The sequence below is a fragment of the Aquarana catesbeiana genome, linkage group LG05 (genome assembly GCF_042186555.1).
Source record: "Aquarana catesbeiana isolate 2022-GZ linkage group LG05, ASM4218655v1, whole genome shotgun sequence".
NCBI classification, from domain to species: Eukaryota; Metazoa; Chordata; class Amphibia; order Anura; family Ranidae; genus Aquarana; species Aquarana catesbeiana.
In genome coordinates, this window is record NC_133328.1 from 6,309,569 (window position 1) to 6,337,044 (window position 27,476).

The 27,476-nt window shown below is 42.7% G+C and overlaps 1 protein-coding gene across 1 annotated transcript in view; it reads right to left on the reverse strand.

Moving 5' to 3' along the window:
* The window catches only part of LOC141144049 (NACHT, LRR and PYD domains-containing protein 3-like), a 184,645-nt gene that overhangs the window by 24,821 nt on the left and 132,348 nt on the right, over window positions 1-27,476 (reverse strand). Inside the window, exons 10-14 of the mRNA XM_073629399.1 lie at window positions 25,226-25,390; window positions 15,396-15,458; window positions 9,984-10,074; window positions 6,375-6,430; window positions 125-345 (exon numbers count right to left, since the gene is read on the reverse strand). Of these exons, the coding sequence (XP_073485500.1) occupies window positions 125-345; window positions 6,375-6,430; window positions 9,984-10,074; window positions 15,396-15,458; window positions 25,226-25,390 (596 nt within the window). The remainder of the gene's footprint in view (window positions 1-124; window positions 346-6,374; window positions 6,431-9,983; window positions 10,075-15,395; window positions 15,459-25,225; window positions 25,391-27,476) is intronic.

Here is a 27,476-nt window from a genome sequence, read left to right on the forward strand (position 1 = left end):
GTCCAAAGGGAAAAAATAGAGACATGAGAGACACAGAGGTTTAGCACAGAGTTTCCAAAGTTTTGGCTTTAGACAGAATTTGATTTAAGAATATATTATAAAGTATAACAATTTTTTGACCTACCTTCTAAACACAAGGAATGTGGTAGGTGCACTTCTGACACTACACCGGGCTCTACAGTTATTTTAAACACGGGGCCCACAATGTCATATCCATTCTCCTGAACCTGTTCCTCATAGTCTCCCTCAAATCCAAGCTCATATGTGATGGTGACTTCAGATTTCACTTTGAACATAATCCCCGTCTCTGAGCAGCAGAAAAGTCGACCAGGATTCAGTTCTAGTCTAAATAATAGAAAGAAATAAAAGTATATTTTTGTATTTTTTCCCTCCATTGTGAAATGATGGGCAGGCGAGAACCCTATTATTCTCTGGGCCGTGCTCCGATGTGATCTGTCACCGGCTGTGTCTACCGAACACAGCATATAACTGATCAGTGTACCGCCCCACTGCTGGTACCATGTGATCGATGTGACAAATCACAGCAGATCACATGACAGTTGTAAACAATGAATCATTTCCTTTCATGCCATTCATTGTATACAATTGTGTTGCTAGCTGTGATAGGTCACAGTGATCACATGGTACAGACGGGACCAATCACAGCCCATTTGTACCATGTGATTAGCTGTGGCCACATGAAAAAGGAATTTTTATCATTTTGTTCCCACAAATAGAGCTTTCTTTTGGTGGTATTTGATCACCTCTGCGTTTTTTGTTTTTTTTTGCTAAACAAATAAAAAAAGACCTAAATTTTTTAAAACAAAAAAGTTTTTCCTTTGTTTCTTTTATAAAATTTTGTAAATAAGTAACTTTTCTCCTTCACTGATGGGCACAGATAAGGTAGCACCGATGAGGTGGCACCAATGAGGTGGAGAGCGATGGGCCTTGGGCAAGGCTCATCCCTCTCCACATTGCTTTTATTTTCACGTGATCACCATTTTAATCATTTTATACTTGTTGGTTTCAATAAACCTACTTTTTTGACCTGCACCATTGGAGCACTCCTTCTCTTCTTTCCCCTTATTTTGGTTGGATGAGAGTTTGTGTGGTGTTCCTATTGGATTTATCGCCCCTTTTGGTTTGGTGGATACTGCTGAGGTTGTTCCAGCCGAGAGGAGATGTCATCTGAGATCCGGGGTCCCCACTTCCATCTGGGAGAGCCACCTATCTGGATTTCCAAGCTTGTCTGATTCGGTGTCGCTGACATCCGGATCCACCTGTTCCGGTAAGAGTGTTCAATCTCTTTCTCTTTAGGGATTCACCAGTTTTGGAATTATATTTCATGTTGGAAGATCTTCACTTCACAGTTGGACTTTTTATTTATGTTTCACAGAATTGAAGTTCATTATGGGACTTTAATTACATTTGTATTATTTTAGTTTTTCATATTCCTTCATTGCACAGGTTGGACTTCAACATTCACCAATTTTTGAGTATTAGTTGGTGTCAGTACTGCATATGTTAATACTACACTATCTTGTTATAGCGCTACACTTTTTTACACTAGTAAAATACAGAACACATGAATTGATTCTTAGCAAATAGGACTTCCCCAAGCAATAAATCAAGGGTTTTGTAACAAACTGCCAAAACAATGGAATAGAATAGACAGTTGACAGAAGAAGCACCCTGTAATCAAAAAACAGGGACCAGCAGAGGCTCAAACAGTCAGTCAAAAAAAGGTTTTAAAAATGCAAACAGGAAAACAGGTGGTGGCCCTGCCAGCTTTATGAATGACTAATACTATACACTGTAAGGAACCCAAGGTAGGCAAGGAGGTACTCTTTCCCTGAGGGTAGAAGCCCTAGAAAAAAGGGAGACAAACCACCTAGTTGGGTGGAAGAGCAGTTGAAAGCCCATAGAATGAACCCCCCTTGAGGAAGTAAAAAGAGGTCAGTTGGTAAGGAATATATGGCAGACAGCTGCAGATGACAGTCCTGACCACACCTATAAGGTGAATTGGAAGTGTCTGACATGCCCTCAAGAGTGTAAAAGGAAGTGTGGAAACCAAGGAAGAGGATGTGCAAGGCCTAGCCAAGACCTGCAGGGTATTAATGACTAGGCATTTGTCAATAACAAATGGAAGAAATTGTCAAGCAGGGGATTGGAACTAATTCTTGGATGGGGTTCCCATAAACTTGGTAAGTGGGAACTACCTCTTTGGGATCGATTATAGAGTATGGAGGGGAGATATCTACATGTCCCTGAGAAAAGGGGCACACAACCTAATGGTTGGAAGAGCCTAGCTGCTGAAGATCAGTAAAAAGTAACTTCCCAAATTTTGGCGGTGAAAAATCATCCGTAGCCTATGCCAAATAGTCAGTGCCTCCTTTGCTTAATGCAAATGGAAGAGAAGCAGGTAGTTTAGAATTTAACGTCTGAAGATAGCCAAGGGGAGAAGACTCAAAACAGCGTTCATTGGTGTTGGCACCTGGCAATTCCAGACAGCCTTAAGACTAGATCAGACATAATGGCAGAGAATTCTGCTTTAGACAGATAAGCCACATGTTGTGCGTCTGTGAGGATGCTTAAAATTAGGGGAACTTGAAGTTTCCTCAGGGCCTGTAGCAAAATTTCCTGCTATTTGTTCCACGTGCTCTGGAGTGCATGTAATGTGCTGTTGTTCACACCTATGCATGTGGCTGCACCCGCTACCACCCACCGCCAAATCGCGCTGCTCCTAGGAGACCCGCAGGGTTGCCATTCATTTTGAATGGCACCCCCATGCATCTCAGCACGCAGTGAGTTTGCGGGAACCGCAGGTCAAAAAGACCATGCAATTTCCCTGCGGCCACCTTTTTGGAAAAAGGGTATGCACTTTTTGCAGAAACGCAGGCACGGCAGCCTATTTATTGGAAGTGTGAACCTAAGATAATTGAGGATTTTCCCCTACAGGATATTCAAGGAATGATTGCGGACTTAAGCCCCATACACACTATCAGATTTTCTGCTGATTTTTTCCTTCAGATTTACCAAAACCATATAATATGAGGTCAAACCTTAGGAGTTTCAATTTGTATGCAATCAGGCAGGCCCTTGCACTACATGGTTTTGGTAAATCTGAAGACAAAAATCAGCAGAAAATCTGATAGTGTGTATGGGGTTTAAGGGGGATTTAACTTGTCCGGAATGAAGGAAGTGCGATAACCCTGGCGCCAACCAAGTCCTGTCTCTAAGATATCTTGCAATGGGTGGAACAACAAACGATCAACTTGCATTGTCAGTGAAAAATGTTGGCTGGAAATCGGCAGTTAGGAGCAAAATGCCACTAGTCAGAGAGAAACTTATGGTAGTAAGGTAGAAGAAAAGAATGCCAAATTTAGATGAACACTATTAAAAAAAACACTCAAGTGTAGATCATCCCATAACCCGTGCCTTCAAACATGCTTGTGTGCGTAGCACTGAAATATGTCCTCTGAGATGAAGGATATAGTGTAGTATCTTCTACATATCCAGGCAATACACCAAAAAGACGTGTAGCCAGTAACAGGTACAAGGAAATACCCTCTCCTACCTTATCCACGTTGCTAATCTTGTTCAGGGCCCAGGCTTTGCCCAAAGGGGTCTTCAGAGCCTGGGTGACATACAAACCTGGACCTGTATAGCACCTGTGACCAACTCAGTCATTCCACCACGTATCAAAGCGAGAATCGAACGCAGGATCCAGTGCCTGAAGAAAACATAACAGGCCGGCTCTGCTACTGCAGGGTCTGGGTAGAGTTCCCAAGATGTACATAGAGGGCATCCAATTTGAAAACTGCTAATAATCCCTAGGGGAATAAGCAGTCATATCTTTATAGAAGTAACAGTCGAAGGAAGTAGAATTCTGAAATTTTGAAAAATTCCAACAAGAGAAGAGGTTCATCTCCAAAGCAAAAACTGGAGCCTTACAGACTTGGTGAGTTTATACTGGTACACTGGGGAGATGGGGGGCAGTTTTCAGCAATGCTTTTGCTGGTGTCTAGTCAGGGACTTGCAGTATACAGGTTACATTTCAAAATATATCTACTCTATTAGCTTTTACAAGATCCATGAAAACCCTCCTCTTCAGAGAAGCCTATCCTGCCCACACCTAACAACTGTACTCTGATTTTCTCCATCAGTTCCTCCCCCGCAGTTATTACCTTTTGTATCACTTGACCCTTCCTCTTAGATTGTAAGCTCTAAAGAGCAGGGCCCTCTGATCCCTCCTGTATTGAATTGTATTGTAATTGTACTGTCTGCCCCCCATGTTGTAAAGCGCTGTGCAAACTGTTGGCGCCATATAAATCCTGTATTATAATAATAATAATATTTAAGATTTTTAATGCATAATTTGAAATCTAAATACTGTACATTAGATATATGCACTGCCAAAAAGTTTGTTCGTTTTCGTTTTTTTTTTCCTTCTTCGTTTTTTGGGTTGTTCGTTATGATCGAAATTCGTTATTTCGAAAAAATGTAAATTCGTAAATCCGAAAATCAGAAAATTTGAATTTGAAAAATGTGAAAAAAGAAAGAAAACCCGAAAATCCGAATTAATAACAAACTATCTAGCTATAAATAGCTATTAAATTATAGGCATTGGAATGTTCTTTCAAATTTGACTGTTAGTGAATGTAACAAATACGAATTTATCAGAAGTTACAAATTATCCGAAATAACGAATGTCGCATCCAAACCAATGGAATGTAACAAATTAATAATAATAAAACGTTTATTACAGTGGAACCTCGGATTACGAGCATAATCCGTTCCAGGAGAATGCAGTACTGCACACCGCTTTTGGCCTGAATCCTGCTCGTTTTGTGAGACAACACTCGCAAACTGAGTTAAGAGTTTTATAAATACAGTGCTCGGTTTGCGAAACGCTCATTAACCACGTTACTCGCAATCCGAGGTTCCACTGTATTATAATTATTTATTATTATTATGTTATGTTCCATTCGTTTAGATGCAACATTCGTTATTTCTGATAATTGGTAACTTCGGATAAATTCGTATTCGTTACATTCACTAACATCCAAATTTTAAAGGACATTCCAATAGTTAGTAATAGTTATTATTAAGAGATACAAATAAACCGCCCCTGAATCTCTCTTACTCCACTGCGCCAAAGAAAAGTGCAAAGCTGCATAAAAGATGTGTAAATGAATACAAAATATGTGTACATCCACAGTGTACAGTGAAAAAAAGCTGCCACTTAAATAAATACATAGACTGATCAAAATCCCAAAACTATACCTCTCACACGTGTACAGATAGAGATAGCGGCGCTAATATAAATTGTGTAAAATAATGGGTCAGAGCAGTATAATGCCCACGACCCTCTACTTATGCATAAAAATAATAATAATAATAGTGTCATGAAAAATATTAATTTTATCATGAAAAGAAATTTCCTTAACACCCAGTGAAAAGTGTCACTATAAATAATAAATTCCAAGAAATGAATGATCAAGTTCAACAGTTGTTTTTCAATCTTCTTGTGAAAAATCTTCTTCTACTCTTCCACCACACCACCGTGATAGTGACACCACTCCCTCTGAAGAGCGCACTCACCAGATTGTATAGCCTCCCACTCTCGTGTTTGGCAAAACAGCAATTGAACCACACCTGGGTTGCATGTGATGAACCGTGACTCCAATCAAGCCAGCTCCATATGTGAAAAAATGAATAAAGTGCTCCACATAGCGTGATATCATTTTGACAGATTTATTAAAATCACTTCAAACACACTTCAATGGTTACACTCACTTTTAAACTGAAACATAAAGGCCTTTAAAAAGAAATCCACAGCAAGCACAGCAAGCAACAGGATCAGTGATCCAACGGTGCACCGCGGTCACAGCGGACCTGAAGTGTAAACTGGTGTGTCTCTCACCCAACCTTCTAAGGCCCAGCCATCCGATCGGTGTAGTCCTCCTCAGACAGCGGCATCTAATGTCAGTGCGATGGAATGCCGTGTAACCATGCCCAAGACATGTTGGGCATGGTTACACGGCACGTTATTATTAGTTATTATTTCAGATTTTAGAATTTTTAGGTTTTCTAATTTTCTGATTTTCGTTCTTTTGAATTTTCGAATTTCCGGATTTTCAAATTTCCGAATTTTCGTAAAAATTCCTTAAATGGGGTTTCGTTCATTCGAATATTTCCGATTCCGATTTGTTGAATTTCATCAAAAACAAATTGCACATGTCTACTGTACATAGTTGTAATAAATCTAATCGCAAATGCACACAGACTTTATGTAAATTTGTCCCTTGAACATCTATAAATCTAAGTTCTTTGAATGATCAGAATGTAATAAAAGGGAGGAAAAACTTTACCTGTATGTATTTTCAAATACAGTCGGTTTAACTAAATTATCGGGTTCTTCCTCAGACTATGGGAAGGAAAAAGAGGGGTCAGATTATAAAGGTCTAGTATTCTTAAAGTATGTAGTACAGATATATTAACACATTGATTTTCTGTGGAAAAAAAATCATCACATTTGTATATGTTAAACTCACGATATAGATGTTACAGTCTAATGCCCTGTACACACGGTCGGACATTGATCGGACACTCCGACAACAAAATCCATGGATTTTTTCCGATGGATGTTGGCTCAAACTTGTTTTGCATACACACGGTCGCACAAAGTTATCGGAAAATCCGATCGTTCTGAACGCGGTGACGTAAAACACGTACGTCGGGACTATAAACAGGGCAGTAGCCAATGGCTTTCGTCTCTTAATTTATTCTGAGCATGTGTGGCACTTTGTGCGTCGGAATTGTCTACACACGATCGGAATTTACGCAAACGGATTTTGTTGTCAGAAAATTTTAGAGCCAGCTCTCAAACTTTGTGTTTCGGAAATTCCGATGGAAAAAGTCTGATGGAGCCCACACACGGTCGTAATTTCCAACAAGCTCTGATCGCACATTTTCCGTCGGAAAGTCCGACCATGTGTACAGGGCATTACAGTACAATCCTCCTTAGATTTACTTAACCACACAATCTAATCAATCTGTATCAGATTGGCCCTTGCGCTACATTGTTGGTAGATCTAAAGTAAATTGTAAGGCCAGATTGTAAGGCAGTCTATGCTCATTGCATAACAAATACCTAAGGCCAGTGTTCTCCTAGTGACTGTGGTAGGTAAAGTTGCTTTGCCGTGACCAGCAGGTTCATCTAAACCTCAGAATCCTGCAATGGCTTTTCAGAAAATTCAGATTTAGGAGGGTCACCAACCCAGGACACACTACAGTTCATAATTTCACAGTTCAACATCAGAAGGGGAACTCGACTTGCGAAGCCTCTCGATTTCCAGTAGTTCCAGGAACTAAAGAATGGAACGACTCTCCACCAGGGCTGCGGGACGCTGCAACCCATTACAGTCGGCCCACTTTGATTAATGAAAGACCTAAGAGCTTTATTTCATCGCAGCGATACTCCTTCCCTGCAGAGCCCATTAGCAGTTTCACTCACTCTTCCTGCCAGCACATCTAAGACACAATATCCAGTTGGGTTCTGGTTGCTTTTTAACAGCTTTACTTTAAAGTTCCCACAAACACTTGTGTTATCATAAGGAGGCATTTCCAACATGGTGGCCAAAAGTGCTACTAAAGTCTATTATATAAAAAAAAAATGTAAACAACAAACATATTATACTTACCAGCTCTGTGCAGTGGTATTGCACACAGCGGCCCTGATCCTTCTCTTTTCTGGTCCCCCACCGGGGATCTTGGCTCCACCTCTTCCTCATGTGTCCCCATAGCAGGAACTCCCAAACCCACTCCCTCCTCACTGCATTTGATTGACACCAGCAGGAGCCAATGGGTGCTCGAGTCGTGTGTGAAGAGGAAGAAAGGGGAGAAAAGATGCAGCCGTGCATAGTGCTGGATCTGTTCTCCCCTCTCTTCCCAGAGAACAGAGAAATAGAAAATGTTTTTTTGCCTGCAAGGAATGCATTAAGATAAAAATAAAGTTTTTAGCTTTAGTAGCACTTTAAGGCAATAAAATAACTATCCTCTATAATTTCTGTTGCTTGGGTGTTCACGACGATATGGTTGCTCAGTCTGTTAAAAGATGGAACTTCTATCCTGTGCTGTGTTGTGATTTCAGCAAATATAATTCCATAGAATGATTTCATGAATACGTTGTGTAACCGGGGCTTAACACCTGGGTGCTCCAGTGAATACTCAGTTGGCAAAGGAATAGATATCATAGTGTGGTTCTACAAAGGGGGGCATTCTGAACAGAGGCCAGTCACTTCTTCTAATAAATGAACCTGATTTTATCATGACAAGTCACGTGATTGCCTCATGTCTCTTGATAAAAGCTGCACCCAAACCCAGCAAACACAATATCCAATCTCTGCCTGTTTCAGCGACACAGATTTTGATCTTTTCTCTCACTGTAAATTCCTCTGTGTGAAGAGCATGGTTCTCGTGCTGCCACTTTATAATTGATTAAATTTGTGAATAGGTGTCAAATGCATTATTGAGCTTTCCCACTCTGTCATCCACCTTTATGACTATTTTGTTGCTGATTATTGAAAAATGAGTGCCATCATTTGTGTCAAAAGATTAGCTACTCTGCCTGTCATAAGCTCCACACTCATCTCCTGCAGATAGTGCCCACTGTCATATCCTCTACACTCCACTCATGCAGATAGTGCCCACTGTCACATTCTCTATAAGCCACTCATGCAGATAGTGCCCACTGTCATATCCTCTACACTCCTTCCTGCAGATAGTGCCCACTGTCATATTCTCTATAAGCCACTCATGCAGATAGTGCCCACTGTCATATCCTCTACACTCCTTCCTGCAGATAGTGCCCACTGTCATATTCTCTATACGCCTCTCCTGCAGATAGTGCCCACTGTCATATCCTCTACACTCCTCTCCTGCTGATAGTGCCCACTGTCATATTCTCTATACGCCACTCATGCAGATAGTGCCCACTGTCATATCCTCTACACTCCTCTCCTGCAGATAGTGCCCACTGTCATATTCTCTATACGCCACTCATGCAGATAGTGCAGATAGTGTCATATCCTCTACACTCCTCTCCTGCAGATAGTGCCCACTGTCATATCCTCTACACTCCTCCTGTAGATAGTGCCCACTGTCATATTCTCTATACGCCACTCATGCAGATAGTGCCCACTGTCATATCCTCTACACTCCTCTCCTGCAGATAGTGCCCACCATCATATCCTCTACACTACTCTCCTGCAGATAGTGCCCACTGTCATATTCTCTATACGCCACTCCTGCAGATAGTGCCCACCGTCATATCCTCTACACTCCTCTCCTGCAGATAGTGCCCACTGTCATATTCTCTATACGCCACTCCTGCAGATACTGCCCACTGTCATACCCTAAGCACCCCTCTCCTGTACATAACCCCCACTGTCATACCCTCCACACTCCTCTCCTGTACATACCGCCCACTGTCATATCCTCCACACTCCTCTCCTGTACATGTTGCCCACTGTCATACCGTCCACACTCCTCTGCTGTACATACTGCCCACTGTCATACCCTCCACTTTATGATAGTAAAGTACTACAAGGCTGCTAGTACTAAGCACAAATTTGATCTGTTGAGCTGTATACTTTCCACCAACAGAGACAATAGCTGTAGTATGGCGCACAAAAGTTCACCATGCTCGGAATCAAGCAGAAGGAGCCGCACTGGCTATTGAACTTCCTTTTTCCTCGGCTCGTCGTACGTCTTGTACATCACTACATTCGGAATTGTTGGCCAACATTTGTGTGACCGTGTGTATGCAAGACAAGTTTGAGCCAACAACCTTTGAACAAAAATCCACGGTTTTGTTGGTGGAAAGTCTGATCGTGTGTACGCGGCACAACATTTCTGTAGGTGCTTTCTGGTGTAAAAGTACTTTCCTTTTTGAAATTCAGGTATATAGTTGAACCTACCTCTGCGGAATCAGACTCCACCAAAGCTTCTTCTTTATGACCATAATCAGATTTTGCAAATGATGGATGAGGTGATGGGACATAATCATGGCTTGTAGAAAAAACAAAAAAAAAACATTTGATACCAAAATTTCATCCACATGTTTGTAATTCTAGTGACAGTGATTTGAATGTGCCAGGCACAAAACTGAGAAAAGCTATTATGCGAACTTTAGATCTGGTGTCATATTGTGTTATCTGAGGAACTCAGGAAGAGCCTCCCCAGTATGATGATCATTCACAGACTGATACAAAAAGAAATACCCCCTAAATGGGACTTTGAAAGACCACCAACTCTGATATAAAAATGAATGACTTTAATAATACCGCATATTTCAATACAAATGGGTAAAAAGACGTATAGCGTCTGTACAGTACATACATAATACACAAAAAAAAACCAGATCATAGTATACAAAGAAACATCAGTACTCTCCAATGGGTAGTGTACCCTGATACCCGACGTGTTTTCAGTCTTTAAAAAACACCTTCATCAGGGCTGGAGAGAGTGAAGTATACCCAAATAAATGTTAATTCTACCAATTTGAATGATTCCATGTTCAAAACAGGAGGCAGCTGTTTCAGTAACCACAAAGGCGGACGTCAGACCAGGATAGCTGGATGCATAAAATATAATGCGTTTCCAAAGTAATGTATAGCAGTAAGCGTGCTTGGCAGCGATCAGACTCCACCCGTGGACGGTAGCAGCATATATAGTATCACCGGAATGGGATATCACTAAAGCTACAAATGTAGTTACTCAATAAGCCAATAGGATCCGTGAGTCCCTTGTCTCATATGTCCTGTGGAAGACGAGATCCTGCGTGAAACATGGTGTCTCTGTGTCAGTGCCTGCCTTTTTTTGTGTATTATGTATGTACTGTACAGACGCTATACGTCTTTTTACCCATTTGTATTGAAATATGCGGTATTATTAAAGTCATTCATTTTTATATCAGAGTTGGTGATCTTTCAAAGTCCCATTTAGGGGGGTATTTCTTTTTGTTTAAGTGCATCAGGGATGGGACTACCATACTCTGGATCTGACATGGTAGAGGTCTCCTTCTCTTCTATTCATAGACTGATGAACTAAAGGGCAAGAGGTGACAACTGCAGCTACTGAGGTGTTTCCCTTAAATAGAAAACTCCACCTTCTCTACTCCCTTCTCTACCCCACCCCCCAGTCTTATACACACCTGTTCCTTATCCAGCAAGATATTAGCAACAAAACAGCACAGGCAATTTTCTAAATCTAATAATAAAGCATTGGGGACTTTTAAAGTGCACGCATCCCAAAAATCACATAGAATAAGTATTGAACACACTAACTGAAATGTATTTAATACTTGGTACAAAATCCTTTGTTGGTAAAGATGCAGGATCCTGTATGGAGAAACGAGCCGCATTCGTTGCTCAGGTGTGATTTTGTCCCAAACAGTCTTCAAAATCTTGTATAAAGATATGCAGCGCTAAAAATACAAACAATAACCACGTAAATAATAATCCACTGTCATTTAGCATAAAGAATCCATGTTCCAAGAAATGGCATCACCCACAGTCTCACGACGTTCATTATTGGACGAAACGCCGCGTAGGTTGGAGCCCGGAGATCTGACAACACCACATGTGCTGACAGCAGCCATTTTGTTGGTTGGAAACAAATGTTAACCAAGGACTTTTTGTGTTCCTGAAATGCTCGTTTTAATCCTCCAAATGTAAGTACCCCGTATGCTTTTTACTTAATAAAACCATCTTGAATTAACATACTACACTATGAGGAGCTGCTTCTCTTTTATCCTACATATGAACCTGTGGATTCACTCCATGTTATGACCCTATGAGATTCAGCTGTCTGGTACCTGAGTGGAGTCGTCCTATAGTGGATATGTCATGCTTATCTGACCACCTATAACCCAGTGCAGTGTTACTCAACTCCAGTCTTCAAGGCGCCCCAACAGTTCATGTTTTCAGGATTTCCCTCATCAGTGAAACTGATCAAATCACTTGTGCAAAATAATGGAGAGCCTGAAAACATGACCTGTTGGGGCACCTTGAGGACTGGAGTTGAGAAACATTGGTCTAGTGGTCCATTTTCTGCGGTAAGAGGCCCGGTGTGTTGGTGTGCAGTGGAGGATTTCATAGTTCACCTCAGCTTTTCATATTTACACTGTGGGTGATGCCATTTCTTGGAACATGGACTCTTTACGCTCAATGACAGTGGATTTTTATTTACATAGTTATTGTTTATATTTTTAGTTCTGCATATCGATTTTTTTTATATTGTTACCTATATTTTATGCTAGCTGCTGAATAGACATTAGCGCAGTGATTCTTTAAATCTTGAAGGTTCCGTGGGCCTCTTGTATGAACTCTGATCTTTAGTTCTTTCCATAGATTTTCTATTGGATTCAAGTCAGGTGATTGGCTGGGCCATTCTAACAGCTTTATTTTCTTTCTCCTTGGCTTTGTGTTTGGGATGATTGTCCTCCTGAAATGTCCGCCCTTGTTTCATCTTCATTATCCTGGTAGATGGCGGCAGATTTTTATCACTATTCATCCTTCCTTCAATGATATGAAGTTTGCCAGTACCGTCTGCTGAAAAACAGCCCAGCCCACACCATGATGTTCCCTCCTCCAAACCTCATTGGTATGGGGGGTGTTTTTGGGGTGATGTGCCATGTGACCTCCAAACAAGTTGTATATTATGGCATCCAAAGAGTTCAGTTTTGGTCTCATCTGACCAGACTATATTCTCCGCGTAGCTTGTCTAAATGTTGTGCAGCAAATTTTAAACAAGCTTCGCCATTCTTTTTCCTCAGCAATGGGTGTTGCGTGGTGAGCGTGGACACAGGCCAAGGCAGGGGAGTGCATTACTTATTGTGTACCTGCTAATTCCAGGTCTTTCTGAAGCTCTCCACAAGTGGTCATTGGCTCATGAACAACTCTTCTGATAATTCTTCTCACTCCTCTGTCAGAAATCTTGCGAGGATCACCTGGTGGTGGCCGATTTATGGTGAAATGATGTTCTTTCCACTTCCGGATTATGGTCCCAACAGTGGAACATTCAGAAGTTTAGCACTCATTCTGTAATCAATGCCGTCCATATGTTTTGCAACATTAAAGTTGTGAAGATCTTGAGAAAGCTCTTTACTTTTAACCATCATGAGATGTTTCTTGTGTGACACCTTGGTAATGAGACACCTTTTTATAGGCCATTAGTTGAACCTGAACCAGCTGATAGTAATTTGCATTGACAAGGGACAGGATTGCTTTCTAATTACTGATAGATTTCAGCTGGTGTCTTGGCTTTCCGTGCCTTTTTGCACCTCCCTTTCTTCATGTGTTCAATACTTTTTGCCTGTGCCCTTCCATTTTATTACACAGAACTTCATTTCTGAACGTATTTGTTTTGGTGTCTTTGTATGTATGGATTGGATGAGTTGTTACCAACATGTGGGGGAAATTTCATGTCATTAGCACCTTTACCAATATATTTACCTAGAAAAATGGTGACGTGTTCAATACTTATTTCTGCTGTATATGTTATAATTTTAATATAATATTCATCAACAGATCCCCCCCAAAAAAGTGCCAAACTCTGAAACTTCTTTTCAAACTTCAAAGTGATGTTCACTGCATGCATGACCACCTAATTTGACCGCACTCACCGACTCTTCTGAATTAACCCTAAATTATGGGAAGGTCAATCTGCGCATATAACATAGATGGAATTCCAGAGGAGACCTCTTCCTCTTCCAACTTCTGATGGTAAAAGGGATAGCCAGCACATGTAATCCCAAATGCTAGGCAAGATCACATGTGTATAGATACTCTATACGTATCTATATGTATTCAAAGAGAACAATTGCTTTTCATGAAATAATAACATTTATTAAATAATATATAAAAAAAAAAACAACTCATAGGTTAAAAGGGCTTAAACTGCACCAAACTATTCAAAAGCATCATAATATAGCTGCTAGGTGGCTGTCAAATAATTAGAGATGAATGGGGGAGATTACAAAAATCCTCACCACAACATTGAAAGCAGAGTGCCAGCAGACCTCCTGTGTATGCCGTGTGTGTGCGCGATGACGTCACCACACTACACATTTCGGCATAATGACTCACTCCTGACTAATCTATTTATATGCAGTCCTGCCTATTTGTAGTTTCAGTTTGGAAATTACATGTACCAGCTTTCCCTTTTACCACTTATTAGGAGTGTGCAGTGTTGTGAAGCGGTAAACTTTCAAAATCTGGACTGCAGACAGAGGAGCAATAAACTGTTAGGAGGGGAGGGTTGGGACCAGAGTAATCAATGATATAAGTGTAACTACACTAGAGGATGTAATCAGTAGCGGGACAAGGCCATGTAGAGCCCAGGGTGAACATGCAGAATTGCCCCCCCACCCCCACATTTACATATAGTTACAAAGTAAGTGAGGTTGAAAAAAGACACAAGTCCATCAAGTCCAACCTATGTGTGTGATTATATGTCAGTATTACATTGTATATCCCTGTATGTTGCATGTATGAACATTATGTGTTAGCAAAACAAAAAAAAAAAAAAGCAATAATCTGCATGCTTACCCCCCCTAAGCATAAATTCCCCTCCTCCCAGGACAAAACCGTCCCCGTGCTGAAATCCCCCCTCCCAGCACAAATCTTTGCCCCTTGCCCCCCCCCCACAACTCAAATCCTCTCTCTCCAAATCTCCCCAACACACACACCCCCCCACCAAAAAAAAAAAGTCTCTCCTCCTAGCATAAATTCTCTGATCCTCAAATCCCCACGCCCCCCCCCCCCTCAAGTACACATCCTACCCCCACTCCAAATACCCCCTCCCAGCACAAATCTCCAACCCCCCCATTAATTTCCTCCCTAGCACAAATACCCCCCATGATCCATACTGACACAAATCACCCCCAAAAAACTTTCCCTCCTAGTACAAATCCCCTCCACCCTCTACCATATTACCTCTTCTAGAACAAACACCCCAAATTCACCCTCCCAGCACAAATCCTCTTCCCCCATTCACCCTCCCAACATAAATCCCCCAAATCACCCTTGCTAGGACACCTCCTCAAATTTACCATCCTAGAACAATTCTTACCCCCTGCTGCTCCCCAAATCCCCCCACCCAACACAAATCCCCTCCCCCACCCATCTCCTTGTAGCACCCCCCCATGATACCACAGTGCCTTGGGCAGCCACCCCTCCTGCCTACCCCTTGTCACGGCCATGCATGTAGTTGTCCATTAAAGTTCAGCTTTATAGGCAGGATATTAACACTTATTCCAAGCTTATTTGGGGAAAAAAGATGCAACTTTTTCATACCGTAATCTGTTCACAAATCAATATTTAACTTACATTTCTTTTATTAGTTTTCTTAATTTTTCTTCTGCGTCAATAGAAAAGTTATTTTCATCAATCCTGCCAAAAAACATTACAGAATTATGTACACAAATGTGAGTGGAAACATTTCAGAGATTTGTCATATGAGGGTTAAAAGGAAGATAGAAAGTCTCTGTACTCCACTACAAAGTATAAAAAATAAAATCCATTGTTTCATTAAAAATGTATAATGGTCACTCAGGGTAAGAATTTATAGGAAAATATGTTATTTATATGATATGTTATTTTTTTTATTTTTTCATCTTATTCAAGCTCAAAAACCTCTCAACAGGGAACCACTTTGATCCTGTGCCACTAAAACCACCCCACATGGAATATTAAACACATAGGAATACCATTAAATTATTCCTGAAATTAGGTGCTCCAAAATATATCAATATGTATCAATACAGATATGAGTAACACTTCACTGATCTTCCAAAAAAAAAAAAAAAAAAAAGAACCTTTTATAATGACATATGAGAAGATGACTGAGTCAGGCAGGTGACAATCTGAAAGAAATGTCCCCCTAGGAATCTGCAAAAATAGTAAGTGGGTATACATGGGGTCTATGTATAAAACACTTGTTGAACAAATGTCAGAAGCATTCGTGCACACTGAACAAAATGTCCCATTTTTTTTTTCTAAGAGAATAATGCCTGTATTTTCAGCTCCACCTAGAGGCCAAAATGTGATATAGTTTTCTCATTGAGGTTTTTCAGAAAACCATATCACATGCTTTTGACATTCTTGCAACGAATGATTTATGAATAGACCCATAGTTGTGTATTATTTAGCCCACATTATTGACTGCAGTCTAGTGTCCCTCACCCTTTGTCCCCCCCTCAGCCAGCTCTGGGAGTCGATCACGTGACTAGACTGGAATGGCCAGGGAATAGGTAAGTATAGATCCTCTACACAAGGTAGTTAGTAAAGGGCTTAGAATGGGAATGGAAGCAGTTTTTGTGGGTTTAGAGCAGTGGCTGCCCGTGCATTGTGGGCGCAGAGGCGCTGCCCCCCTCGACACCTCCGCCTCCCTCCCTATTCATGTGTCTGTCCCCTTTCAGGACGTCGGACACATGAATTACTATGGCGGGGATAGGTGGGGGGGTGTGCATTTTAAAGCACGTGATAAGAGCCAGAGGCTCTTATAGGCTTCAAAATAGGGTGGGCTCGGGGTGCAGAGCACTGTGTCCCGATCCCACTCTGTTGTGTGGCATAGCAAATACATTTTCGTTATTTTCACACTAACTTTCCTCCCTGCCAATCAGCAGGCAGGTCAGTGCGACCTGTCTCCCGATTGGCCAAAGCATTAGGCTTTGGCAGAAGAGGAGACACGGCGGAGGAAGCCTAAAGACGAGCTGAGCGGACACAGGACTTGCAGCCGCCTTCCCACTGAGGATGAGAGCCACCGAGGTTGAGAGCCGCCGAGGAGGAGAGCCGCCGAGGAGGAAAGGAAGCGGTAAGTCTCGGTGGACCAGCCACTTGTGCGCGTGCGGGGGGGTTTAGTGAAGTGACTGCCGAGCATTTGATGGGCACAAGTGGCTGCATTTGATGGGCACAAGTGGCTGCATTTGATTGGCACAAGTGGCTGCATATACTGGGCACAAGTGGCTGCAATTCATGGGCACAAGTTGCTGAATTTGACAGGCACAAGTGGCTGCATTTGATTGGCACAAGTGGCTGAATTTGACGGGCACAAGTGGCTGCATTTGACGGGCACAAATGGCTGCATATGACAGGCACAAGTGGCTGCATATGATGGGACACAAGTGGCTGCATATGATGGGCACAAGTGGCTGCGTATGATGGGGCACAAGTGGCTGCGTATGATGGGCACAAGTGGCTGCGTATGATGGGCACAAGTGGCTGTGTATGATGGGCACAGTAGCTGTGTATGATGGGCACAAGTGGCTGCATTTGATTGGCACAAGTAGCTGCATATGGTGGGCACAAGCGGCTGCGTATGATGGGCACAAGTGGCTGCATATGATGGACACAAGTGGCTGCATTTGATGGGCACACGTGGCTGCATATGATGGGGCACAAGTGGCTGCATATTATGGGCACAAGTGGCTGCGTATGATGGGCACAAGTGGCTGCATTGGATTTGCACAAGTGGCTGCATATGATGGGGCACAAGTGGCTTCATATGGTGGGGCACAAGTGGCTGCATATGATGGGCACAAGTGGCTGCGTATAATGGGCACAAGTGGCTGCATTGGATTTGCACAAGTGGCTGCGTATGATGGGCACAAGTGGCTGCATTGGATTTGCACAAGTGGCTGTGTATGATGGGCACAGTGGCTGCATTTGATGGGCACAGTAACTGCATTTGATGGGCTCAGTGAGGCTGCAATTGATGAGGGTTCAGTATTTTTCAGTTTGTTTGCGCCCCCCCAAAAAATTTTGAGCACCAGCCGCCACTGGTTTAAAGCCTGTGCTACACCCCACAGGCAGGTACCCAGCCGTCATAATTTTGCCCAGAAGGTCATCCCTACCTTCCACCAGCATGTGAGAGAGGATCCATCTAGAACTTCTAAAAAAAGGTACACCAAAAGGTACCCTATAACCCTCCCCCAAGTCCAACTGTCGGAGCCCTATTTGTCTAAGCTCTTTGTGCAGGAACCCCCTTCCATATGATCTAGTCTAGTGGAAATGTCCTGGCCTGGGCGATCCAGGAGTGGCAGATTGTTAGGATGTCAAGCACTAGTATCCAGCAACAGTGGGGTGCCCAGATCAGTGGAGGTGCACCCCCCCCCTTATACTTATCTTAGATCCATCTCGATCCAGCGATGTGCATGAGCTGCTGCTCTCACAGCCAGTCAGCCAATGAGGAGAAATGTCAATTCACAGGAGTGCGGCCCGGGAACAAACTTGGCTTGAGTGCCCCCATAGCAAGAGGCATTCGACAGGGGGGGCATTCAACAAGGGGGGGGGGGGGGGGGGAGTCAGGACTGCTGGCAGGGGACTCAAAAAAAGAAGAGGATCGGGGCTGCTCTGTACAAAATAATTACACAGTAGGCAAGTATAACATGTTTGTTTTTTTTTTTAAATGACTACCTTTACAATCACTTTAATGAACCTGAAACCAGTGTATGATTTATTAACAATGAAGCAAAAACCTATCCAACACCAGCGAACAGAACACAAAGGAAAAGGGATCAGAGTAAACTGAACAGCGGGCAGAAGATCAGTGGCATCAGGTAGAACAGCATGTGGAGAGGCACAGAGGTAGGTAAAACCAGAGCAGTTGGCATGGAGGTAGGCTGATTTATGTTGGAAAGGATTCATACCTTCCCCTCTCGAAAATGGGAGGTATTACCAGGACCTAAAAAGGAGGGAAAAGATAAAACAAGTGTGCAAAGTATAAAAGCATATTGCATGGTGGGGATACAGAGGTGGACGAAGGACCAGTTATAGGTGGGAGCAGTGACCTTTTTTTGTATTGTTGACATATTGGTCAGGCAACGCACTGACACTTTTACTGCCATTGTGCAATGTGCTGGGTGTTCGGTGTGCTCCTGCGCCTTTAAGGAGGGTTGGGCTCCCTCCAATCATCTGCCCTTCGTCTATCCATTAGAATACATCATTTGCTCCCATTGTGGAGACTCTTCAAAGTTGGAGTTAGGGTCTGCAGCATACAGGGTGCCTTGCTGTGGCCTGCAGCTTATACATGTATTTGCAAATGTGTGCAACTGAACCCCTGTTTTTAACACAAACTGTTAGGCAGGTTAATTCGGTTGGTCGCAGGCTGGTTGGTAAGTTGAGCTTGGAAATTCTTTGGTTTTATTTTACATACAGAGGTGAACGTGGATGGGGGGTACAGAGGTGGACGGGGGATAGAGAAGTGAGCTGTGGATAGAGGGGTACAGAGGTGAATGTAGATGGGGGGTACAGACGTGGACTTTACTTTGTACTCTTAGGACTCCCGGCCAATCGGGTCTCAGGACCCACTTCCTGTTTCGGCCGGGAGGAGAAGCAACGGCCCGGAGCGAGGTATCCTCACCTTGGAAGACTGAAGCCATCAGGGTAAGAGTCCAGGAGCAGCTCAGCCAGCGGCACAGTCCTCTCCAGACTGGAGGCATAATCCAGCAGATCAGCATCAGATCCTCCTAGGGAGAAGAAGAGCAACCAACTTATCCAGACTCGGCTCCCTCTTCCAGGGACAGCTCACCTGCAGCCACATCCAGCACTCCCCGGCTCGGAACAGTGGAGGGAGGAGGAGGGGAGATCAGAGTGTAATCCCGGCCAGGACTCGGTGTCTTCAAGCTCCTCCAGTCACTCAGCAGTGTGCTGTGTTGTGCGGAGCCCAACCTGCGCCGCTTGCCATCCTGGAGCTCCGCCGTATACTGTCCATCCTGGAGAGCAGCAGCCCTACCACAGATCCTTGTAATCTGCCTCCTAAGTTAAGAAGGCCTTTGTCTGCTGCCTTCCCGTCTGTCCCCCCAAAAAATATTTAGCACTAGCCGTCACTGCTTTCCTGGTGCCTATATGCCAGCTCAGCACTTGAGCTACTTCAACACCACACCTTCTTTTAGTACATGCCTGGCCTTGTCCCACATTTTTTCCCACTTGCCATCATTTTTATGTATCTTTTGTTAGATTTTATTTACAGGATTTACATTTTATACTTTTCATTTTTCGTAATTTTTTTTTTCTCCTTTTAAAGGTCATCCCTACCCCAGTAAAGCAAACAGCATGGCTGTAACTAAAATGCTTGCAAGCATTGATTTGAATGAACTACTGGGTGACAAAGATGTACCACTGGCCGGAGGTGGCCCAATATGTGCTTGAGGTACTAGCCTGCCCGCTGCCTGCATCATATTAAAGAGGACCTTCAGCTCAGTGGGGGAATTTGTGACATTTAAAAAAAATTAATCAGACCTTATAAAAACTTTAAGACTTGGAAAGCCTATTTTAATTTTAATTGCTAGCTTTCATGAAAATAACAGAAAAATAACATGAAAGTCCTTGTCTGGGCACTTTGCATTATGCAATGACAATGTTCTGCCTTTGTCTCTTACAATCTCCTGTCTGTAAATTACCCTGCCGTGTGCTCTCCCAAAGGAGGTGCTGCACATTGCTCAGATATACTATATAATACTGCTGTCACCATTGAAAAAAAAAAAAAGCAAAACAATTGCAGCAAGCAACAATTAGGAATGTCCTGTGAAGAACACATGTAAGGGGACAGGCTGCAACAAGGCTGCAGGATATCAGCAACAATAAGAGGTAACAAGGAATGAAAAAGGGTTAAAACCCTTCATGACCCTTCCATCCAGCGTCTCCAAGATACCTAGCCTTTTGATATCAACATGACACTAAAGATTTACATCTGCTTTAACAGACCTGCACAGAGTCCTGACTTCAACCCGATGGGATGAATTAGAGTGGAGACTGCAAGCCAGGCCTTCTTGTCCAACATCAGTGCCTGACCTCACAAATGCTCTTCTGGAAGAATGGTCAAACATTCCCCTAGACACACTCCTAAACCTTGTGGACGGCCTTCCCAGAAGAGTTGAAGCTGTTGTAGCTGCAAAGGGCGGAGCCAACTCAATATTGAACCCTACGGACTACGGATGCCATTAAAGTTTGTGTGCGTGTAAAGGCAAGCATCTCAATACTTTTGGTAACATAGTGTGTGTATATATATATATATATATATATATATATATATATATAGAACATTTTTAGAAAAGTTTGCTGCACAGATTCACCCCAAGTTCCTGACATTGGATGATCTGTAAACTGTGTTTACTGTGTAAGTGTCAAGTGTTCACGTAAGTGAACATAATGTCGTTTGGCTATTTTCTCTTGTGAACGCAAATTGTTTTATTACAGGCAGCTGTAAAATACCTCATTATGTCTATTGTTAGAAAAACAAAACTAAAAAATTATGGCCACTAGATGAAGCTGGGAGCAAAGGAAATACATACGCCTTTGGAGCAAAAATTACAATGTAACAATTCTAGAGAACACTAGAGGGATTTAGCAAATAACCAATGCTGCATACATTATGCTTTGTTAATTGACTTAAAAAACACACAGAGACTTTTCTATTATTTAGCAATATTTGTAAAAAAAAATGGAAGGGCGAGTCAAGACCCAGATGTGCTAAAGCTATGGGATGTGTAACATACATTAGACATTTTTAGTTAATATTTACATTCATTCTATGAAAACCCAAATGTATTATAAAGCACATATTTACACACATACACACAGTGCAAAAAATGAACAGAAGAGGGCACACCAGCCTAGTGTATTATCCCACAATCTTTATTAAGAAATAATCGTCGTAAGGCTCCATGCACACTATCGTTTTTTTAAGCTCCTAGAAGCCATTATGAGCATTTTTGTTCTGCTCCTAGAAGCCAATAGTGTTATCCTATGTGCCCATGCACACAATTTTTTTTACTAGAAGTATTTATATAGTTTCAGCGTTTAGAAGCAAAAAAAAAAAAAAAATAGTTTTTGTAGAGTTTTTGGGAGCGTTTTCCCAGCAAAAAAAAAACGCTTAATGCTACTAAAAAGCTCCTAACAGTTTATTCAAGCATTTTTTTTTCTTAATAAACTGTAAAAACGCTAGCAGTTCTAAGCGCTCCTAAAAGCAACTACTACAAGCCGGCACAAAAAACACTATTATCAGCGTTTTTCATCTAGTGTTTTTTGAGCTTAAACACCACTAGTGTGCATGGAGCCTAAATCATTCTCATAAACATGAAGCACTGAGCTACTTGAACGTAGCCCTGTAGTCCTAGGTACAACAAACTCCAAGGTACAGGGGGACTTCTCCAGGGTGAGGGAGATTGTTGTACCTAGGACTACAGGGCTACGTTCAAGTAGCTCCATGAAGGATTCATGTCTGTGAGCAGTGGCGTCGCTAGGGGGTGGCTACTGGGGCTATGGCCCCGAATCTGGGGCTCATAGCGCCGAGTCTCTTACCTAGGCTTGGCTCCGGGCTCCATCTGCTCAGCTGGTGGTCGGGGGAGGAACATGACTAGTTAATATTATCAGGCACAAGTTCTTATCTATATTCAGCAGTTCCGACAATTTAATAATTGTCCCGATATCCACTTCTGTACCAATCTGCCGGGCAATAAAATTGTCGGGAACCACAGCCACCCCCTGATGTAAGGGGGGCTCTCTGGGGACAATGATGTAATGAGGAGGGCTCTGATGTAAGTGGGGATCCACACTCAGATATGTAACACTATTTTATATATAATATATATATATATATATATATATATATATATATATATATATATATATATATATGGCTGGGGAAATTAACGATTCATTCCTCGATTAAGCGTTAATTTTTTTGAGTGATCAAAATTCTTTTGAATTATTGAATGAATGATTTGCAAATGCGAACTGAATCGCCTCAAGGTGCTAGATACGTTCTGTGTTGTCAACTTCTTAGAAGAGGTAGGTCTTGAGTTTTTTCCTGCAGGCCTGATGGTTTTCTTCCATGCGGATGTCAGTCGGAAGAGCATTCCATAGCCGAGGTCCTTGGACTGCGAATCTTCGTTCTCCCTTTGCTTTGTAGCGGTATTTGGGAATGAGGAGGAGGTTTTGGTTAGATGATCGAAGACTGCAATTGGGTGTGTAGTGTTTTATTTTCTCTCGAAGGTATTGAGGAGCGTTTCCTTGTATGCATTTGTGGGTGAGGCAGAGGGTTTTGAATGTGATCCAATTCTTTACGGTTAGCCAATGTAGGCTCCTCAGGGATGGGGAAATGGATTCCCAGGGTTTTTTCCTGTTAGCAGTCTTGCCGCCGTGTTTTGGATGAGTTGTAAGCGCGCAAGCTGATATTGGGGTAATCCTATGTAGAGCGAGTTTGTGTAGTCGAGTCGGGAATTGATGATTGTTCCAACTGCTGCTTTGTCCTCTTCTGGGATGAAGGGAATGAGTCTATGTAGCAGGCGGAGGAGATGGTGAGATCCGCTAACTACTGATCCTATTTGTGCATCCATTGTCATTTCTGAGTCAAAGATGACTCCAAGACTCTTGGCTTTGGTGCTTGGAGAGATGGTCTGTCCAAAGATAGTGGGAGGTGTCCACGGAGTCTTGGTTTTGGAATTTTTGTTAGCATGTAGGAGAAGAAGTTCTGTTTTTGAACCATTGAGTTTGAGGGGGCTAATGGTCATCCAGTCATCTATCAAAGTGAGGCATTTCTCTAATTGCCGATGATGATCTTTTTGTCCGGTGATGCGAAAGTAGAGTTGGGTGTCATCAGCGTATGAGTGGAAGCAGAGGTCTGATTTTCTGATGATTTTGAGGAGTGGGTGGATGTAGATGTTGAATAGCACTGGTGACAAGGGTGAACTCTGAGGGACTCCACAGGAGATTGCGCAGGTTTCAGAAGTGAATGCTCCTAGTTTCACTGTCTGAGAGCGATTCTCTAAAAAGGATGCAAACCATTTTAGACCAGAATCTGTGGCTCCTGCTACTTCTGTGAGGCGGACAAGTAGAGTATTGTGGTCCACTGTATTAAATGCAGCACTGAGGTCTAACAGTACCAGGAGACATGATTCTCTGTCATCTGCTGCTTCAAGGGCGTCGTCCCATATTTTGAGAAGTGCTGTTTCTGTGCCATGGCCTGGGCGGAAGCCTGATTGCAGAGGGTCCAGGAGTTAGTGTGTGTCCAGGTGGCGCTGTAGCTGTTGTACTACTGCTTTCTCCATAATCTTGGAGATGGTGTTGAGGCTTGTTATCGGTCTGCGGTTGTTAGGGTCTTTAGGGTCAAGATTTGGTTTCTTTAGCAGATTTGAAGATGCCTTGCTTGAGGGTACTCACCTTGATCGGTACTAACCTCTCCGTCGGCTTCCGGGTCTTCAGGGAGTTCCGTCGGAGATCCGATGACGTCACGGACATCTACGTCACCGGACTCCTCCCCCTTCCCCAAGTGCCTCCGTCTGCTAACGAAGGGAAGGGGGGAGATTTCCGGTGACGTCGATTTCCGTGAAATCATAAATTGAGGAAGACAGATCCTAACGATTTGATTGATCTCACTGGTCAAAGTATTCAGATAAACATCTATGTAAATCCTGGACTTGGCTATGAAAATCAACATATCTGAGGGATTTCCTGGCTGTAAGTCAGTTTGACGATGAACTGACATTGATTGGTTATCCAGCAATCAAGAAACATTTATGATTAAGGCACTTTTTTTCCAAAGAGCTGACACTTTGCTGTCTCAGCAGGTGATGGATATCTCTGGCTCCCCATCGGTCCCCCTGATGCACAAAGGTGCTATTTAAATAGACTGTAGGGTGATGCCATAGCCACGCCCCGCTGAGGAAGTTCTGATTGAACGTAACGCGTACGGGGGAGGAGCTACGCATGACGTCAGCTAAAATTAGTTGGATCTGTATGTGCGTTATAAGTAGTCGATTAATCGATTTTTAAAAAAAAGACAAAAATTTTCATCAGTAACAGCCCTAATATATATACAGATACATACACGCACACACATGTATATTATATATATGCATATGCCCGTTGCTATGGGCTCTAGCCCCAGATCTTTTGTAGACCTAGCAACGCCCCTGTCTGCGAGTATGATTTATGATGATTATTTCGTAATAAACATTGAGGGATAATGTACTAGGCTGGTGCGCACTCTTTTGTTAATTTTTTTTTGTAGTAGCTTCAGAAAGTCTCCAGTCTGAGTGGGCAGCAAGGCTTGAGGCTATATCCCCATGCCGTGAAGTTATTCTCAATACCTTTCACTGGGATCTCACATTTTTGCACAGGGTTTTTTTCTCTTGTTGTTTCCACAAATAAATACTGACCTGATCTCCTTTAGTCTGGTTGATGTCAGTATGAGGTCCTGTATGTATCCAGTGCTGGCATCAGTGAGGCGATTACACCTTAGATCCAGGACTGTCAGACTTGTACAATTACTCAGTAACACCAGAAATGGGGCGTATTCATCAGTCAGCTTCACATTCTGCAGTCTATGGGGGACAAATATGAATGGTTAGTGCTTCAGTTCTGAATAATTTATTTCCTTTAGAAGTACAACACAGAGCCACACTTGATTTGGATTGTCACATTGACCACCACGGTAATTAACACCCAAGTCCAGGTTTGGTCCCATTTGCTTTAGGGTATAAGAGGCAGACTGGGAGTTGATCATTGACCCCTGAGAGAAGAGTTTCCCACCGCTTATTTGTACTGTGATGATCATCAGAATGAAGAGGATGAATATCCTTAGCAGAGATACAGACAGCGATAGGCAACTGACTTAAGTTTAAACCCTTCACCACTCTATACAAAACTAGAAAACAAAAAAAAAAACACTTGATCTAGAGATGTACTTTAATAGAATAATAGGATTTTTTATAACAGCTTACCTGTAAAATCCTTTTCTTTCGATGGACATCACGGGACACAGAGCCACAGTAATAACTGATGGGTTATGTAGGTACCTTTAGGTATTAGACACTGGTCACACCCTAATCAGGAAGTTCAACCCCCTATATAATCCCTCCCCTTCCAGGGATACCTCAGTTTTGTAGCAAAGCAATATAAGTATATTAGAAGAGGGGCGGGACCTCTGTGTCCCGTGATGTCCATCGAAAGAAAAGGATTTTACAGGTAAGCTGTTATAAAAAAATCCTATTTTCTTTCTCGGACATCACGGGACACAGAGCCACAGTAATAACTGATGGGATGTCCCAAAGCAATGCCAACTTAGGGGGGGGGAATCACAACCAAATAGGGTGCAATCAGACCTGTGGACCCTGTACCACTGTCGGCAGCACACTACGCCCAAAGGCGATATCCTCATGCCTTCTCACATCCACTTGATAAAATCTGGTGAATGTATGGACTGAAGACCAGGTTGCGGCCTTGCAGATCTGAGCCATAGAGGCCTGGTGATGCACTGCCCAAGAAGCACTAATAGCCCTTGTGGAATGTGCCTTGATCAGAAACGGAGGAATCTTCTGTTTCAAACCGTAAGCCTGAATAATCAATTGTCTAATCCATTTAGAAATGGTAGCTTTTGACGCTGCCTGTCCTCTACTGGGACCCTCTGGCAGTACGAACAAAACATCCCTTTTGCGAATTTGAGCAGTTGCTCCCAGATAGGTCTTGACTGCTCTTACTACATCCAAAGAATGTAGTGACCTCTCTTCCGAAGAACAGGGATCTGGAAATAAGGAAGGCAGAACAATGTCTTGGTTTAGATGAAAATCTGAAACCACCTTTGGTAAAAAATTAGGATGAGGGTGCAATACCACTCTATCCTTGTGTATAATCAAATAAGGCTCTTTACAGGAAAGAGCTGCTAATTCTGATACTCTTCTAGCAGAAGAGATGGCCACCAGAAAAATTAGTTTCCTTGTCAGCAAGACCAAAGGAATCTGACGTATTGGTTCAAAAGGTTGTTTCTGTAACACTGACAGAACCAAGTTCAAGTCCCAGGGGTTTAGGGGCGCCTTAACCGGAGGATTAAGACGCATCACCCCCTGCATAAAGTTTCGGACCAAAGAATGCGAAGCAAGTGGCCGTTGAAACAATACTGATAAAGCCGAGACCTGGCCCTTGATGGTACTCAAGGCCAGCTTCATCTCTAATCCTAATTGTAGAAAATCAAGAATTCTACCTATGACATATTTTCTGGGATGCCAACCCCTGGATTCACACCAGGATACATAAGCTTTCCAGACTCTATGATAAATCATTCTGGAAGCTGGCTTCCTTGCATTGATCAAGGTAGATATGACAGGACCTGAAATCCCACGACTCTTCAGAACGTGGGTCTCAATAGCCAAACCATCAAATTTAGCGTTTGTAAGGCAGGATGGAACACTAGCCCTTGAGATAACAGGTCTGGGCGTACCGGTCCTTCTGGGCCAAGCAGGGACCACCAGAAGTACCGACTTCCTTTCCTGCCTGATTCTGCAAAGTAATCGTGGCAGTAGCAGAATAGGCGGGAATGCATAAATCAGTGAGAACCGATGCCACGGAATCACCAAGGCATCCGTCCCGCATGCAAGAGGATCCCTCGTCCTTGCCACAAATCTGTCTATCTTT